Here is a 14,852-nt window from a genome sequence, read left to right as displayed (position 1 = left end):
TGCAAGTAATGTATTCATTTTGTTTAATGAGCCATGTACCATGCTCCCTGCATATTAAATCCTGCAACGAAATGGCAGCTTGATGAAAACAAAGCCCGAGTATGAAAATGCCCATTTATTTTGTGAGTACAATGCCCATTAGGACAGACCAGACAACTCAAAGTATTCTAGAGTCCTTCAGTATCGCACTGTTGCGAATTATGTATCTATAGATGGGGAGAGCAACTTCTTCAAATTAGTTCCTTGTATGACGATTTGGTGTCAGCATGGAGAAGGACGCCTGTGTTTTTCGGTTCTAGATCACTTATGTAATTTTTTTTCTTTTCATTTCTGTTAGGGATGAACAATGAATGACTTCATCGAATAATTTCAAATATAATAAATCACATATTGTAAAAAATAAGCGTTTTTGTCTTGACCTAACTTGCACAGTGTCTCTGCTACTGAAATTGGTATGTGCAAATGTCACTTTTTCAAGACGATAGTCTTTCTTGGGGACCTTCGACGCAAAAATTTTGGCCTGTCCGTCACTACATTTGTCTGTTTGTTCACCCTTATTGGTACCCTAAACGGCACCAAAGTGACGAAACGATCTATACTTTAGACAGCCGATCCCATCCGCAGCGCCCACCAATATTGCTCAAAGTTCAGTGTTCATACTTGTGTCATTGTCAATTAAAAAGCAATTGTTGCACATATCTGAGGCCCCATAACAACACGTCAATATTAGGTATGTTTATTTTTTACAAGAAAAGGCATACATAAGTAATTTTAAGGATCGTAGCTTTTATAACGCTGTGCTGGCCATGCAACGCTTGCATGAAACGGCAAGTGTTTCCAACGCTTTGCTAAGAAGACACGGTGGTGGCACCTACCCGTCGCCTTGTGTTGTACACCTTATCACCTCAGAGACGGGCGCGCACGGCACACGCCCCGTTTTCCAGGATAACTGCCAGATTTCGCTCTTGTCTTACATGTGACGTGACTTGATGCGCTCGTTCGCCTCGGCTGCATGCTTGAGGCACTCTAACGCAGCGCCTCCAGAATACCATTTACCGATTTTTTTGCACAGAATATCAAATAAACGTTTTGCTCACTCTCTCCAGACGCAGGACTATCGTCTTTTGATGACTTTTGCAGTCTAACATGCAGATACGGGGCTAATTTTTTTGTTTTGAAGCGGAAGCGAATTGAAGTAAGGGCAAGACTTGAATATTATGGCACAAGTTACACACTTTAAAATATGTCACATTTTACAACTTGTTTCACTTAGCACATACAAGCCTTTATAACTTGCTTTTAACGTTTCAAAAATAATGAATCGAGGTCCATGTGATATGTATACATTTAACCTTGAAGTGTGCCTTTGGGTCAGTGCGTATTTCCCTTAGATAGTGGATAGGTGGTTTCACAACATAGTAGCACTCATGCTGCAGTGAAACCATTTTATAAGGTCTGCAGTCTAATATGCCAGTATGTGTTCTCAAATACTTTGAAATTTCAAACAATTTAAATTTGTTTTGAAGTTGATTTGACTACTGAAAATATTTGAAGCAATCAAATATCGTTCATTCGTAATTTTTATGCTTTTGAGACGCTCCAAGGTTTATTAAAACCAGAGAAAGAAGGCAGACTAAATTTTGTCTTGTCATTAGCACAGTTGTGCATTGATTTGTGTTTTTAACCTTTCCCAGGCTGTTATGGATAACCAAATTCTGATCGTCATTGGCGAAACGGGCTCGGGAAAGACGACACAGATCACGCAGTACCTGGCAGAAGCTGGCTTCACAACAAGGGGAAAGATTGGCTGCACTCAGCCGAGGCGTGTGGCGGCCATGTCTGTGGCCAAGAGAGTGGCCGAAGAATTTGGTTGCCGGCTGGGACAAGAGGTGAGCTGTGGTTTCCTCACCTTGATCTCCAGAAAGTGCGAGCAACCCAAAACTTGAGGTTTGTTTGGACTAGCATATAACAGTTGGAGCTTTGCACTATCTGTGCACTTTCTAGACGCATCTTTTATTCCTTGACCCAGGAATGCAAGTAAACAGGGCTCACCATAACGTTTGAGATGAAACTGGCCCTATGTGCCGTTTTTGTCTCATTAATTTATTGTCTTTCTCGCTATTTAGTCTATGTGGCCCCCAGTGTGCGCTACACTAGATTCAAAAACCATGTTCTTACCTGGTTCATTGTCATCCATTTCAGGTTGGCTACACAATTCGGTTTGAAGACTGCACCAGCCCAGAGACACAAATAAAGTACATGACAGATGGTATGCTCCTGCGAGAATGCCTTATTGACTTGGACTTGCTTTCCTACTCCATTATCATGCTTGACGAGGCCCACGAGAGGACCATACACACCGACGTCTTGTTCGGTCTCCTTAAAAATGTATGTGGCATTGTGTATTATGTTATTGTGTTATCTATTCATTGTGTTGTCTGTTCATTGTTTTATCTTATCATCGCTCCTATCTTATCATCGCTCCGTTCAAGATAAATGAAGAAGCTTCTCCCTCCGGAAAAGTATTGCTTTGTTCAAAAGTGTTTCTTACATTGCTTAATGTCACCGACATTTTTATGCCGAATGGCAGCAATATAAGCCGTGCAATGGGAGCGAACGAAGCTTGCATAGCACTGTTATGGTAAATAGAATGCAATGATTTTAGTATTGTGACTTTCATTGAAATGATTTTTCCTTTTGACACTTTCTCGGTTCTTTGCAGTATTTTTCTTTAATTTTTTTCTTGTTTTGCTCATATTCATTGTAGGCAGTCAAGAAAAGGCCGCAGTTGAAGCTGATCGTTACATCAGCCACTCTGGACGCTGTAAAATTCTCACAGTATTTCTTTGAAGCGGTATGTGGCGCTTTGAATTTATTCATACTTATATTTCTATGAGTGTTAATTACTGTCATTTACACAATGTCAAAAATGATAGGCATGACTCTGAGGGATAGGAAGACAGCAGAATGGATGAGAGAACCAATGGTTTGCCGACATCCTTCTAGATTACCGTAAAATCCTAAGCAAGGCCCCCTTCCCTTTTTTTTTTTGAGAGAGAGAGAAAATTTTTCAATGTGGACCCATGATAGTGTAAGCACCCCCACTTTCCCCTTCTGCCATTTTCACCGTTCCATTTACATTTTTCGGAAACAGTGAATACCTGCATATTTAATATAGCATTTCGTTAGAACCACGAGTGTGTATTTTTTCATTTTCTTTTGTAGCTCTTTCTCTGCCGTCTTGAATTTTGCTCCATGACTGAGCAAGCCCCCCCCCCTCTACTAATCTTGTCAGATTATCTTTCACCCTGGAGGAGGCGGTTTCTCGAGATTTTACGGCAAGGGGAAAAAATGTGCCTAGGCAGGTCATGTCATAAAAAGGACAGAAAACAGATAATCCTTTAGAACGTTAGAATGGATCCCAAGAAATGGGAAGTGTGGCCGAGGACGGCAAAGGGCTAGGTGGAGCAATGAAATAAACGACATGAAATAGAACTAATTCTCATAGGACAGGCAAGGTTCATTTAGAGAGGCCTTTGTCATTCAGTGGGCATAAGACTCACTGATAATGATGATGCAGTTGGGTCAGAAGAAAAACTAGTTTAATTGTTCATCTTTGTACTGTATTTTGTCTTATATGTATTATTCTCACTTTGTATAAATTTGTAGTACGTTTTTGTTGTCATTGGTTCATCCAATGAAAGCAGCCTTGTGGGAAAGAAACGGGGGGAAGGAGGAATGCTCGAAGATAACAGTGACACTTTCTTGATTCTATGGAAGGCCTCAACTCGCACAATACGGGGCATATGGAGGCAATACTTGGTGCGATCATCTTTCTCTTTGTATATATTTTTAACTCTTGACGGATGGTCTTCAGCTTGCTTTTTGCCTTTTGCCCAGCAGTTAATTGATTTGGCCCATATGACAGAAGGGTTCGGCCAGTTCTTTATATATCTGTCCACCTTCTTTCCGAACAGCCTATATTCACCATTCCGGGAAGGACGTTTCCTGTTGAGATCCTCTACACAAAGGAGCCAGAGACGGACTACTTGGATGCCTCGCTTATCACAGTTATGCAGATTCATCTGACAGAACCTCCCGGTATATTTTTAAAACTTGTCTCTCATAGGTAGCTCATCGTAGCTTAAACCGATGTCTCTCATCGTAGCTTAAACCTATTGTTAAGTTTACCTGCATCTTTCAGTATATGCCTGCACCTGGCAAAAGTAAGCTTCTTCCCAGTTCAGTGCAGTTGCTTTTGGCCATCATGGTAATTATGTAGTAAATATAGGGATGTGTAAATCATTCTATTGGAGTGTACTAATGGAGTTGTAATTTAAAATTCAAAATCAATGAAATGCACATCTGATGTAGTCATGTCATTAGTAATTGATATGATAATTAGTTTACCTCAGTATTTGTATACTAAATCAATTGCTAGACTGCCGTGCAGAGAATAGAAGTAAGTGGGCAGGGTTAGCAGTGGGTGTGAGTACTGTGCTATTAGTATTTATTTAGGTATGCATTAAAATTTTTGTTTCTGATAAACCTTGAAAGTTTACCTTGAAATATGAACCAGCTCACCCAGCTGCAAGTTTTACTGAACCACTTTTTGTTTCTGCTTTAACATAATTTAAAAGTGATACCGAAGTTGATTTACTTTGTGCTTTAATGAACCTATATAATGAACCTATGGCAGTACATTGGCTTAATGTATATTTGTTCATATATACCTGCTATGTAGAAAAAACTGTAAAAGAAATGAAACGACAGCTTCATATGTAAATGTCTTTTTGCTCAGCATTTCACTCCCTGATTTCTCATTTTCTTGTTTGTGTCAGGTGACATATTGCTCTTTCTGACTGGTCAAGAAGAAATCGACACTGCCTGCGAGATCTTGTACGAGCGAATGAAGTCCCTTGGACCCGACGTTCCCGAACTTATTATTCTGCCTGTGTACTCTGCACTGCCCAGTGAAATGCAAACTAGGATATTTGAGCCTGCAACTCCAGGCTCCAGAAAGGTGATTCGCTTTGCCTTTGCAAGTTTTGTGTGGCACTGTTAAACCTTTGTACAGTAGAATCTTAGTGATGCGATTGTGGTTGATCCGAATTTCACGATATGAATTTTAAGGTTGTTTTGGACTGACGTTATATATAATGTGCTTTTGTTCTGTGTTATACAAAGGGTTTCCCCAGCTACCGTAGATTATATGAACGTGTGATTGACCACTGCAAGTGAGGGGCGCAGTGCAGATTGTCTGTGGCAGGAAGACTCGTTCACACTTGGCCTCGAATGAAGCGAATGCGGCAAATCTCACCGAGATTTTCTTCGCTTCGCCGCCTAAGTGGCTGGAAAACCACGTCACGAAGCTGATGCACAAGAGTTGGTCTGAGACCAATTTCGCCCCATGCGACAGCTGACCACCTTTTCATTTCATGGCTTTGGCTGCACTTGCTCAAACCACGTTCACAAATTCAACATAGGGGCAAAGGCATGGATGGTGCCTCACATCACCGTTGTTGCTAACTACCCATGCCGCATGACAAAGCTCACAGCCTCGACAAGGACATGTTCATCGAGAGCCTGGCTTTGATTACGATCACCTAGAATACTACTGGACGTTGAAGAAGATGCAGCAGCAGCTAGTGTGCATACCCCAACGTGTCTCGTTCTTGCACAGGCAGCTGAATTTGCTGCCGCTGGTGTATTCGTTCATTTCGTTTCTGCCAATGTATCTTTCGAAACAATGTTTGAAAAGGTGCAGACTGTTTCTTTTCAGGGCTTTGCATGCATCACTCGAACTCGGCACGAATTTTAATGCTCAGGAAACTGGCACAATCAAATGAGTTCTCAAAGTGGCGAGGGCGGTGGCATTTACAAGGGGCAGAACGAATATGAATGTTATCGACGTGCGCGGATGTGGTTTCGTTTTTGTTTCGCTTTACTTTCCTAGTGTGAATGCTCCAGGATCGATTTTTTCGTGTCGACTACGTGGCATGATTTTACGGCTGCTTAGACGGCGAAGTGAGTGAATTTTAAGTGAGTTTTGCCACTTTTGCTCCATTTGAGGCTAAGTGGGAACACGCCTTGAGCACCTGCTGCATCAGTGTGTAAATGAGAGCACAGTTTTATTTCGTTCATGCGGGTTTTTCGAGAGACAACGAAGGCAAAAAAAGTTTTAAAAAGACATCATGGACTTTTTACAGCAAGAAGTAGTTGACCCCAATATAGTTCATGTTTATCTTCATGGTCAGCATTAACTTGTTAGGGTTCATACAAATTTAGAATCATACGAATATTTGGTTTGCTTCCTAAGAATTTGTATCATCGAGATTTTACTTACCACAAATCTTTTTTTCTTGTTTGAATACTAATTGAACTGACACCTTCCAAAAAGCCTTTGCTGTATGTAACACCGTAAAGATTTTGTACAGTATAGTATTCTGCACATGCACATTGAAAATCGCTGATGATTTAGTTACCTGATTGTGTCAACTTGCGTAGTAATGTGAATGAGATCTTCTCCCAATTGGTGAATCATGGGAGTATGTAATGAAGTATTTTTTTCTGTATTAATTAAACCATACAAGAGATATCGAATGCACCACTAAAAGCCACAGCTAACTTTGTCTCGTGTTCTGTATTTTGCAGTAGTGCTGAGCCATAAAGCTGTACTTTAATTGATTATGCAGGGTGAAATGGTGAGCAGAACAATGGCTTTAACCTCAGAGGCTTACCTTCTCGATGTCGTGCATTGTGTGAAGGATGAAGTTATTCTATATTCTTGTAAATATGGTAGGCACTTGTAGCAACTCTTTTTATTACTATGGCTGAGCTCTGCGGCTTTTTATGGATCGTTCCAAGATCAAGTCACTATAGACAAGGTTTGCTTGGTTATCGCTTATTAAAGGGACACAAGATGTAAAGTTGTGGTTGTGAATTTCCTTACAAGGATGCAGTTCTTGGGAATGTGCAGACAAATGTGTGTGAATCTTTCATTCAGGGCTTTGAATGTATTGTGGAGTGGATGCTGTACAAAATACAGTAGACTCTCATTAAAAGGAACCCGAAGCGACAAGGAAAATGTTTTGATTTACTGAGAAATTAACAAGGATACAGAATACAAGTACGAAACCAGTATTCTGAGAAGCACTTGTTGCATTTAAGCAGCAGTTTCGTTTATTCGTTCAAGAGATTTTTGTTTACTGTCAGTCTACTGTACTGCTAGTCTTGCTGCACAATAATATTTCCCTCTGGTTTTATAACTAGCACTGAAGTTGGGCTGAATCGCGAGTTTCTAGGTGTCAACCTATTTGTATATATTTGCAGGTCGTGATTGCTACTAACATTGCTGAAACGTCGCTGACGATTGATGGAATCTACTACGTCGTGGACCCAGGCTTTGTCAAGCAAAATGTCTACAACCCAAAAACTGGCATGGATTCCCTTGTGGTCACACCTATCTCGCAGGTATGAAGTGCGTGATGAGGCTTATACACTGCAGTGAAGTGCAGGTAACTTGAGGACTGTCGTTAACGTTGCAGTGAAATTAGTTATTCAACTAGAATTTATATTCTGTGCTTGCTTATGTGTGACAGTTTAAGGTGGTTCTACGAGTCCGTCACTGTAGAGCATTGGCCGTCGTGCTCGACAGCTTACCCGCAGGTCACGGGTCCAATTACAGCCACGGTGGTTGTACTGTGATAGTGGTGAACTGCCAGAGGCCCGTGTACAATGTGTTGTCAGCGAACGTTAAAAGAACACCATATGGTCGAAATTTCTTCAGCCCTCCACTGCGGCATCTCTTTATATAAAGCTATGGTTTTGGAGTGTAAAGTGCCAGCTGTTATTATTGTTGAGATCTCTGTGTGTTGCTGCTGCTGTGACTGTGTAAAGCCTGCTAATGCCTCTGCATTTAATTACAACCACAATCAAGGCAAAGATTCAACTTTTACCATTCCTTTGTTTTACGGCCTAATAAATTAATGATCTCTTTTAAACAGCACAAGTTCACAGCAGCATCCATTCATTTTTTCATTATAATATACAAAGGCTGGATATGTGCTTAAGTGTTCTAAGCCAACTGCGTGTTTCCCTGTGGCTGAAGGCCTTGTTTTAAATCATTTTCTCTCAATGTTCTCTAGGCCCAGGCCAAGCAGCGAGCTGGTCGGGCAGGCCGCACAGGGCCTGGCAAGACGTACCGCCTGTACACGGAGCGAGCCTACCGAGACGAGATGCTTACAACACCCGTGCCAGAGATCCAGCGAACGAACCTGGCCTCCACCGTGCTCCAGCTGAAGGCTATGGGCATCAACGACCTGCTCTCCTTCGATTTCATGGATGCTCCCCCCACTGAGGTAAAGCCACACATTTTTTTTACTGGACAGCCCCTGGCTTACTGAGCAAAAGGGCTTAGTTTGGCTGCATTTACCATATTTACTCGCGTAATCCTCGCACTCGCATAATTCTCGCACCCCCCACATTGCCCAACAAAAATAAGATTTCTTTTTTTTTCCATCGAGTAATTATCGCACCCCCGAAAACTGCCGCAATAATGTTGTCTGCTCGTTACAGCCACTTATGATGATGATAGCGCACTGTCTGGCGCCATCTCTTAAGCATCAAGCGTACTATTATTGCACGGAGATTCAATTCAATTCAAGCCAAGCCAAAGTGGCAAGTGCGCGTTGCGGCGTGTTTTATACGTTGTGTCGGTAATCTTGTCACGTTATGGGGCGATACTGAAGCTACACAGCTGCTTATAAGTTGAAAGTGATAGACCATGCACTAAACAACGGCAACAGGGCGGCCGGAAAGCCCTTCGGAGTCTACGAGTTTTGTGTTCGCTACTGGTAACGGCAGCTGAAAGCCACCAAGACGAGTTAGGTTTGCCGTGTGCGTATAAAACTGGGATTGATGGTAAACTTTATTTTTTCAGAAGGAAACCGCAGACGATTCTGTTAAATAGCCATCAGCCCAATACTGACGTCCTACGCTTGCCTTTTGAGTGCTTCCGTTGATCGAGAAACGCTACCGCTACGCCCGCAACACCCACAAGCTTTGCGTATGGTATTCTAATTCCCGACTATTTGGTCACACTTTTTGTGTCTCAAATAAATCTTGCTTTGACTTGAACCTGTGCTTTTATTGTTGAGGTAAGTTTCAATTAGTACTTCTCAAAGCTTGCTGTTAGTTGCTGGTGTGAGAATCCCGATTTGCGGCCACTTCATTTTCTTTTTCGCTCTGTATGTTTTTGTGGAAAGTTTTCTTTGCGTAATTCTCGCACCCCCCAACTTTAAATCGCTTTTCTGCCAAAAAAAGTGCGAGGGTTATGTGAGTAAATACGATATGTGCTCTTAAAACAAGAACTGTCTGTATGCACCGTCGTAATCAATGCAATCTTTCTGCTTTGTCCTCTTTCTCCAGACTCTCATCATGGCTTTAGAGCAGCTGCATTCCCTCAGTGCATTGGACAACGAGGGACTGCTCACCCGCTTGGGGCGAAGGGTATGCAATGCTCGAGATGCTGTGTCTTTTAGCACGCTACAATGTGGTGGTCTTGCTTCTAATCTTCCTGTGTATCTTTCACTTACCTCCTAGATGGCGGAATTTCCTTTGAGCCCCAACTTGGCGAAGATGTTGATTATGTCCGTTCACCTGGGTTGCAGCGAGGAGATCCTCACCGTGGTGTCCATGCTTTCAGTGCAGAATGTGTTCTACAGGCCTAAGGTATGCGGCAAAATGAACTGTTGTCATGTTTCTTGAGTGTTTTGCACTGTCATCCTTCATTCAGTGGTTGCACTGTGCAGTCTACACCAACCTCATTAAATTTTATGATACATTAGTTCTGCATGACAGTTAGGTGATGGTGCTTGTCTTATAAAGAATAGTCGAATGCTGAAATGAAGTTTGAAAGCCTCCAGTTTGAAAATCGCAAGCTTGAAAGTCCATTCTAGTCCTCGTTTGTGTCGCCATGTAGCAAGCAGGAGCGTTGCCTTTACAGAAATGTTATGGATGCAGATCTTAAGGACCTTTTATTGTCTATTTTTGTATTCATGGAAGAAACTTAATTTGCCAGAAGACTTTATAGGCTTCAGCGACAGCAGTGTTGCCTTTGGGGATTCAGTGATGAGTGGTTGTAATGCAGACGTATGTAAGTTGTGAAAATTGTTATGAATTGACATTACTGAGTGCCATGCCAAAAAGCAACTCTGTGGAGCATAGCGATTGGTAGGAACTTCATTTAAAAAATACTTGAATAGCATGCTAATTTCTGAATAAAATAATCTGTTTCTTGCAAAATTACATTCATGTTCAAGTAAAGTGTTCTTAGAGAAAAGCCCAGCCTTTCCGAAGTGGTGTGCATACTTGCCAGTGAAAGGACCTGTTTTTTGAAGTTCAAATAGCATAAGTGACACCCATTGTTCATGAACAAACTGCTACTGGGAAGATTTGGTAATGGATACAGTAGCTAGCTTTAGTGGGTCCGTACAATCCGTTTTAAAATTTATTGTTGTGGTATCACAGCTATTGTAAATTGCTGTGAAAATAATAAAGTATTAGTTTCTTATGCCTTGTTTGCATAGTTGCAAAAGAACAAAGGTTTATTGTGAGAGAGTTGACCATGATGTGCGTGGTGGTGCTCCCTGAACGTAGTAGAGTTTTAAAACAGATCTGCTCCAGGCATCATTCTTGTCTTTATGAGGTGGCTCTTATAAGCTGGGTACCACGTATGCATTTTCTTGTGAACCACCTATTTCATTGTAGGCACACTGGTGTCACTTATGCCCAGTTTTCTCTTAATCAGTGTCTCTTATAAAAGGGTTTGGCTGTATAACTGCAGTAGTTGCATGCTGAAACATTTTTGAAGGCTTATGCATTTTGATTTTAAATCCTGCATAGGGGTATCAAGCCAGTGCTTTAGCTTCCAAAGCAACCTTTAAAATAGTTTACAGAAGCTGATGCATCTCTTATTTAACATTATTTATTATGTCTCCAAATATCACAGATTAAGTTTGAAAATTTCCCTTAAATATTTTTAACTATGGGTTTTATAAAATGTGCTGTATAGTTCGAGCTTTCCTGCATCTTCTCATTTCTCTTCCTTTGTTCCCAATATTTCTCATCAATTTCGGATGTCGCGCTTCAGCTAGAAATTTACACGGTTGCCTGGATTTTATCTTCATGTTTAGCAAACCTTTCGCTGTACTTTTTATTTAGTAGCCAAGTGCAGCTTTCAGTGACATCATAGGATAACTTATTCAATGATTGACAAAGGTATGACGCTGTAAGACCGTTTGCCGCCATAGGACAAACAAGCACTGGCTGACCAGAAGAAGGCCAAGTTCAACCAGGCGGAGGGCGACCACCTGACGCTGCTGGCCGTCTACAACTCCTGGAAAAACAACAAGTTCTCCAATGCGTGGTGCTACGAAAACTTTGTCCAAATTCGGACCCTCAAGAGGGCGCAGGACGTGCGCAAGCAACTACTTGGAATCATGGACAGGTGTGTAGTGCCCCTCTGCACACCTGTTTGTTTGTTTGTTTGTTTGTTTGACTCTTGCTTTTAACTTCAGCTCATTGCTGGGGTTGTGTTCTTTTGTTTTAATGTTTAATTAGAAGGTTGAGTTGACAGCACTTTTGAAACCACTGGAAGGTCTCGTGGAGTGAATATGCATCTTCTGGTGGTTCTAAATTTCGTATGGTGTTTGGGTTTTATTATCCAATTGTCATATGGATAATAAGAGGGTTCGCACTTTGGTTTTTCCCATTCGTTCATGCTATTCCTTACTATAATCACTGTTTGCTGCTTTCTGCACTGACACCTTGTGGAGTAGCAGCTGTCAGTTGTCTTCGCTTCTGTCGATGTGCTTTACTGTGTGCAATGTAACATCAAACCTTGGCATCAGTGCAGTAATATTTAGCTTGTATACTATTGCAGCTGCTGCTTTAACCAGTAAGCGGGTTCAAACTACTTATTCACATCACTATCTTTTTTTTTGTACTGTCCTGTTCACAGGCACAAGCTAGATGTAGTGTCCTGTGGCAAGAACACAGCACGTGTGCAAAAGGCAGTTTGCAGTGGCTTCTTTCGGAATGCCGCCAAGAAAGACCCTCAGGAGGGATACCGGACACTTGTGGACGGCCAAGTTGTCTACATCCATCCGTCCAGCGCTCTCTTCAACCGCCAGCCGGAATGGTGGGTTGCATGACATTTTGTCTGCATTTTCAATCAAAATGGAGCTGGTTCACACACTTCTTTCTTTGTATGTTTTAGTATTTGCTTTTTACATTAATTAACTTGTCGTTTTTATTGCGTGACAAGGCCTGTAGCATTTGACTTCTTGTGGCATTTCTGCGTTTTGCATATACTAGATGTGGAGACTACAGTTTTGTACTTTTGAGGATGTCTATCAAGACATCCATGGGCAAGGATAATATGCGCAGCACAAAAAAGCTGTTCTTGCCAAGATAGCTCTTGCTCTGAGCTTGCTGCCGTTGTGGTAAATAAGCTCTCAGCCAGTCGAATCCCTGCGAATCTCTAAAGTCTGTGCTACTTATTTTTGTTCTTAAGGGGAGATGCGATTCGAAAAAAAAAAAAAGTTTCGTGAATCTGTAGGCTAGAGCAATGAAATCTTTTGCTGTATATATAGGCTTTTATGTTGATTTCAAGTATGTAATTATTTTTTTGTAAGTTGCACAGTTTTCGTTTTGTGTCATGACAATGGGTAAAATAAAGTTAGTTTTAAAAAACTTTTTATTGCCATTAACCCTCTATGTTTTAATGGCAATAAGCCATATTCTCGTATTGCTCCTCATTAACTGTAGAATTCAAATAACTATCAACTAAGTACATATAAGACATTTTAATAAACAAAAAAACTCTAATGTAAGAATTCTTAGAATGCTCAACCCATACTAATTGCTTGATTTAGCTTCGTAGTAATTATGCAAGCAATATCAAGTTTTAAACGCAAGCAATGTTGCCTGGATTCCGGCCTGTAATAGGGGATACTGAAGGGAGGGGAGTCTGCACCTTCGTATGCAACAAACTAACGCACGTAAGCCATGACCTCAAGATAGAAGCAGGCCGATTGGAACACGTCTTGGTAGAGATCGTGCCGGGTACCAGCAACCGTCAGAGCATTTTCATTCTTAATATATACAGCAGTCCAAAGGAACAAAAGCAAGGGTTCAAGACGGTTCTAAAGAAAGCTGTTAATATCGCCGGGGAATGTCCGCTCGTCATAGCAGGTGATTTCAACGCCCCTCATCATACATGGGGTTACAAGTACAACACTGGGAAAGGAAATCGACTTTGGCAAAGTGCCAGTCAACTTGATCTCACCCTAATCACAGACCCCAGCCTACCAACAAGGCTTGGTACATCTTGCTGCAGGGATTGCACCCCGGACCTTACATTTGTAAGGAACATCAAGAAGGCCCAGTGGATGAACCTTGCTGTAGACCTAGGGAGTGACCACTGCATTCTTGCCACTACCTTCTCCGTGGAGCGTAAAAAGCAGAGAGAATTCCACTTCACAGACTGGGATAAGTTCAGGAAGATTAGGATGGAAAGGGAACAAGATGGCCACAGACAAGGCTTGGAGCAGTGGGTCAAACAGATTGAAGATGACATCAAATTCGTCTCCTCCACCATTACCACAGATCTTCCGGTTGAAAGAATGGATAGCCGGCTTGCTCATCTTCTTGAGGCAAAGCAAGCACTACTGAACCGTTGGAAGGGTCAGCGCCTGAACCGAAGACTGAGGAAGAAGATAGCTGAGGTAAACAGATCAGTCGAGGAACATTGTCGCGCACTATCGAGGCAGCAATGGGACGAAATCTGCAACTCCGTCGATGGTCAGATGCGCAATGGCAAGACATGGAATATGTTAAAGCATCTCCTCAACGGAAACACCACCAAAACAAATCAAAAGCATGTCATCGCTCGAATTTTGCATAAAGAGATAGGGCGCACTACAGAACAGCAAGTTGTCCAGCAGCTCGTGCATAAGTACCTCCCAATCAAAAGAGGATTGGCACCACCAAGTAGACAGTACCAGGGCACACCAAATCCAGGTCTTGAGGGCGACTTTAACATCGAGGAGATCAGAAGAGCCTTGCATGATCTCAACGGCAGGTCGGCTCCTGGCCCGGACGGTATATCAAACAAGGCCCTGCGTAACCTTGATGACGATTCAATTGAAACCCTGAGGGATATGATCAATTCAGCATGGAAAGAAGGCAGGGTGCCAGAGCAGTGGAAGCTGGCCAGCACGATCCTTATTCCTAAGCCAGGAAAGCCCCCTAACTTGGACAACTTGAGGCCAATATCCTTGACATCATGTATTGGCAAGGTCGCAGAACATGCCATACTGCACAGGATAAACAAATACTTGGAAGATAACAACATATATACACACAATATGGTTGGATTCAGGGCAGGGCTATCCACACAAGATGCATTGAAGCTTATCAAACACCAGGTCATTGACAATGAAACCAGAGACGTGAGAGCCATTCTGTGCCTAGATCTAGAAAAAGCGTTTGACAACATCCACCACTCATTCATACTCGAAGCAATTTCCAAGCTTGGTCTAGGGAAAGCCTTCTATGACTACGTATGGTCCTTTCTTACAGATCGGAAAGCCGTGATCAAGATTGCAGATATCGAGACCGCAGAAATCGAACTAGAAGCAAGGGGCACGCCACAAGGGGCAGTGATTTCACCAATGCTGTTTAACATTGCCATGATTGGACTGTCAAAGAAATTATCGAGCATTGAAGGATTGAAGCACAGCATCTACGCAGATGACATTACCATCTGGTGCACAGGTGGAAGCGAG

At 42.0% G+C, this 14,852-nt stretch overlaps 1 protein-coding gene across 1 annotated transcript in view; it reads left to right on the top strand.

Moving 5' to 3' along the window:
- pea (ATP-dependent RNA helicase pea) overlaps window positions 1–14,852 on the top strand; it is a 35,469-nt gene that overhangs the window by 15,207 nt on the left and 5,410 nt on the right. Inside the window, exons 14-24 of the mRNA XM_037429819.2 lie at window positions 1,695–1,889; window positions 2,203–2,388; window positions 2,768–2,854; window positions 3,978–4,101; window positions 4,842–5,023; window positions 7,333–7,473; window positions 8,148–8,360; window positions 9,430–9,510; window positions 9,604–9,732; window positions 11,313–11,509; window positions 12,023–12,202. Coding sequence (XP_037285716.2) covers window positions 1,695–1,889; window positions 2,203–2,388; window positions 2,768–2,854; window positions 3,978–4,101; window positions 4,842–5,023; window positions 7,333–7,473; window positions 8,148–8,360; window positions 9,430–9,510; window positions 9,604–9,732; window positions 11,313–11,509; window positions 12,023–12,202 — 1,715 coding nt within the window. The remainder of the gene's footprint in view (window positions 1–1,694; window positions 1,890–2,202; window positions 2,389–2,767; window positions 2,855–3,977; window positions 4,102–4,841; window positions 5,024–7,332; window positions 7,474–8,147; window positions 8,361–9,429; window positions 9,511–9,603; window positions 9,733–11,312; window positions 11,510–12,022; window positions 12,203–14,852) is intronic.

This window comes from Rhipicephalus microplus, chromosome 1, assembly GCF_043290135.1.
Source record: "Rhipicephalus microplus isolate Deutch F79 chromosome 1, USDA_Rmic, whole genome shotgun sequence".
Lineage (NCBI taxonomy): Eukaryota > Metazoa > Arthropoda > Arachnida > Ixodida > Ixodidae > Rhipicephalus > Rhipicephalus microplus.
This window is presented reverse-complemented; position numbering and strand designations above follow the sequence as displayed.